This window comes from Marmota marmota, unplaced genomic scaffold (assembly GCF_001458135.2).
Source record: "Marmota marmota marmota unplaced genomic scaffold, marMar, whole genome shotgun sequence".
Classification (NCBI taxonomy): domain Eukaryota; kingdom Metazoa; phylum Chordata; class Mammalia; order Rodentia; family Sciuridae; genus Marmota; species Marmota marmota.
The window spans coordinates 1086135-1089639 of record NW_026000140.1 but is presented as its reverse complement, the minus strand read 5'-3'; the positions used below and the strand labels follow the sequence as shown (position 1 = coordinate 1089639).

Sequence of the window (3505 nt, the reverse complement as noted above, 5' to 3'; positions counted from 1 at the left end):
ACAGGGGCAGTGGTAACGCTTTTTTGTGCTTCCCTTCAGTATATTCTCAATTTCTTCCCTGGTATCATCCTGAGTATTTTTAGGTGCACTAACAATATTTTTCAATTATGAAGATCAGAATAACTATAAATAAAATTGTAACTTTGTTACCACTTAAAGTCATCACTTACCTACTAGCAATCATAACAAATTTTCAGTAAAGGGAATATGAATATTAACAGCAACCACTGTAAGTCACCACCACAAAAGGAGAAATGGAACTTTTGCCTTATTTACCACATGAAAGACTACTAGAAAGTATTCACAAATTGCTATAATTTAGGTATATCTTTTTCTACTTTTAGCTAAAGTTCTTTATTCCCATGCTTTTACCACAGAATGTGCAAAATTCAGTTTAACCTTAAACCCACATATTAATAAAAATCCTACTCAAGAATTGTAGGTGGGTAAATGAAATATACACCAGAACTATTTTATAGGTCATGTTACAAATAAGATGACTGCCAGAGTTGCATTCTCTTAATGTGAAAAGTTATACAAATAAGTTTCAGTAAAGTTCCACAATCAGCTGGGAAATTTTCTTAGGCTAATACCTGACAAAATATTGGAGAACTTTTTTTCAACACTATCTTTCTCCAAGCATCTTCATACTGCTCCCTCAGTTCCTTAGTAAGACTTTAATGTAAATCAAACAGCATATAAAATTAATCAATAACTCAGGCAAAATATCCCTGCTGACAAACATTTTGAAAGATTATATAGTATACATAAATACAATCACTTCAGTTAAAACAAAAATTTATTGATCTAAAATTATTACCAAAAACCTTATGTAAGTTCAGGAAAAACTTTACTTAAGCTTAATGCTCTTTTTAACTCCTGCACGAATGCCAGATAATTCACCACTATAGCGTTGCTCTTCTTTACGAACTTCTCGAACCTGGCCTCTTCTTCGAATTTTGGCTCTTCTGAACTTCTCCCTATGTTTCACTCTGGGATTGTGATCGATTTTCTTTCTTCTAGGTGTAAGTCCCCTATTTTTGGCAATCTGGTAGGTAATGGCTCTCTTTACATTTTGATCTTCAAGAGCCTGTTCTTCAATGCTATTTTCTTCTATCTTTCTCTTAAATTTTTGCCTGTCATCCATTTCTTTGTAGTATTTCAATGCATCTTCTTCATCAATATCGGAACCATCAGAGAGATCTATAGCTGAAGCAGCAGAAGCCTCTGAAACAGATTTTGGCTTGGCCTTGGTGAATTTTGCTTTTGCATTCAGTTCTTTCTTTAAAGCATCACCTTTGAGTAGATGACGAATTTCAGAGGACAGCCTCTGATCCACAACTGACAGTTTGTTGATTAGATTTCTGTAGGTGACAAGCCTTTCTATGACAGGATGTCCATGTGCAGGGGCTCTTCTAGCTTTTAGGATCAAATAAAAACTGATGTTGGAACAATAGTTCAGGTAGAGGTTATACTTGATTCTCAGATATTTGCTTCCTTTTCCGGATGGAATAATCCGTTGTTCCACCAACTGTAACAATGGCTCCAGCTCATCCTTCATTTCTGTCAACTTGACTTTCAGGTCTTCTATTAGTTCCAAGAGCTCTGGTGATTCCTTTCGCAACATCTTCAGCTTCTCTTTCACTGAAAGTTTAGCCAAATCTTTCACGACCCGTGTCTCAGCCTCATCTACCTCAGGCACTGGTTTTGCAAAGGCCTCCACCCAGGCAACTCCAAAATCATCCTCTTGTAGGGCCTGGGCTAGACGCCGCTGAATTACCTTTGCCTCCTCCTCCTCCTCTCTTTCCTCTTCCTCTACTTCTTGTTGACTCTGCCGACCCCGGGATTTGGAACCATAGTCTGTGTCATAGTAAAGTTTTTTTCTCTGACCCCACGACAAACTGGGATCCACGGAAGCCTCATTTTCACTCTGCACGGAGCTTCCACTACCATCACCATCATCACCATCATCATCATCATTTTCCTCATCCCCCTCACTCTCTCGATCTTCGTCGTCAGTGTCTAAGGCCAGCACCTCCTCCTCCTCATCACCGTCCTCCTCATCCCCACTCTCAACCTCGCTCCAGCGCTTGGCCAGGGCTGCCCGAGATCGTGCCTCATGAAAATCATCTACCTGATCCTGGTAGTAGCTAGAGTCTCCAGGTGAGGGTGGCGATCCTAAATCTTCATTTTCATACGCGGTGGTGCCACTTGCCTTGGCTTGCACAGCTGCCCATTTGGACGCTCCCCGCCGCCGGGATCTCCCAACCATGGCTCTCCCTCGGCTTCACGTTCTGCAGCGACACCGGGATTTCGGCCACTCTGGCCTCGGCACACGAACCACACGTTCTAGCAGCAAGCAGCTTTAAACCGCCGCGGGCCTCTTACCACGCGACTTTACTGACGTCCAGATCGGCTTCTGGAGTTCTCACTTCCTTCCGGTCCCAGGATGCTCTCCGCGTGGCGTGTCAACTAGGACTTCCGGTCGGTCCAGTAAGCCTAGTCACAGTGATAGCGCTTTCCTTTTCGCGGTGTCCTCTTAATGCCAGTCGATTCCGGCGAATTAAAATCTTTCCGTGTAGGAACAACATGTTGAGGAAATTCCGTTCCGCAGAGCCCTATCTGGGATTTCCGTACTTTATCTCGCGAGCCTGGGCGTGGCTGGGGAGGGAGGGTTCTGAATCGTGACAGCTCCATGAGGCGAGTTCGCACTGGCCAGTAAAGGGCGCAGTTCCCCCACGTCCAGGACCGGCGTATTCCTGAGCACCCACAGCCTGAGGCCGAGGCGCCAATGGGCTACTAAATCCTCGTGGCCGCGTCGCCGCGAGAGCGAAGGCTGGTGGTCTCCTCTGGGCTGAGCTCATCTTGCGTCTCCCTGCCCGCAGGTCTCAGTGCCCCACTCCCTAAAGATTTGAAAATCCTAGGTGACCTAAGGGGTGACGGTGGGAGTCAAGCACCGCTATAGGGCTTGACTCTTCCTGAGGAACTCCGGTGGGTTCCCGGGGTCTATTCTTTTATTTAGGGGAAAAGGCATTTCCTTGAGCTGGAAAAACATGAACATGGTCTTCCAAGATGCTTGGGAAATCATATTCTAACTTTCAGGGGCAGACTGTATTTATTAAAGAATGGATCCCTTATTATTTAGAGTGGAGTTGTAACATTTAGTCAAAGTGCATAGAGTGCGGCTTTTTCAACGTAAAGCGCGAAAGGCTTGCCGGCCAGCATATCTGGTAGTGAGAGAACAGTGGTGACTAAAGCAGATGTTGTTCCCGCTCATGGATTCTGGCAGGGGACTCACATTCATCGACGAATCGTAGAGAACATGTTAAATTATGATTGGGGTACGTACTGTGAATACATAAGCACACATTCCTGGGTTAGCCAGAGTTCAACACTGAAAACTCAACATAGTGTTTATGTCCCTGTACTTACCAGCCACATTTAAAAGGATTTGATATTTCTGCCCAAATTGGGGGAATTTTAGCTATACTTGCCTTTTTGATCT

At 44.1% G+C, this 3505-nt stretch overlaps 1 protein-coding gene across 1 annotated transcript; it reads right to left on the bottom strand.

Moving 5' to 3' along the window:
- Nucleotides 1-781: 781 nt before the first annotated feature.
- On the bottom strand, nt 782-2457 carry Utp3 (UTP3 small subunit processome component). The gene has a single exon (XM_015505302.2). It carries the CDS (start codon nt 2270-2272, stop codon nt 851-853), a length of 1422 nt encoding a protein of 473 aa, XP_015360788.1. The 5' UTR covers nt 2273-2457; the 3' UTR covers nt 782-850.
- Between the last annotated feature and the right edge of the window lie 1048 nt (nt 2458-3505).

Coding starts and splice junctions, on each gene's coding strand:
- Utp3 (XM_015505302.2), bottom strand. CDS start 2,272: ATGGTTGGGAGATCCCGGCGGCGGGGAGCGTCCAAATGGGCAGCTGTG.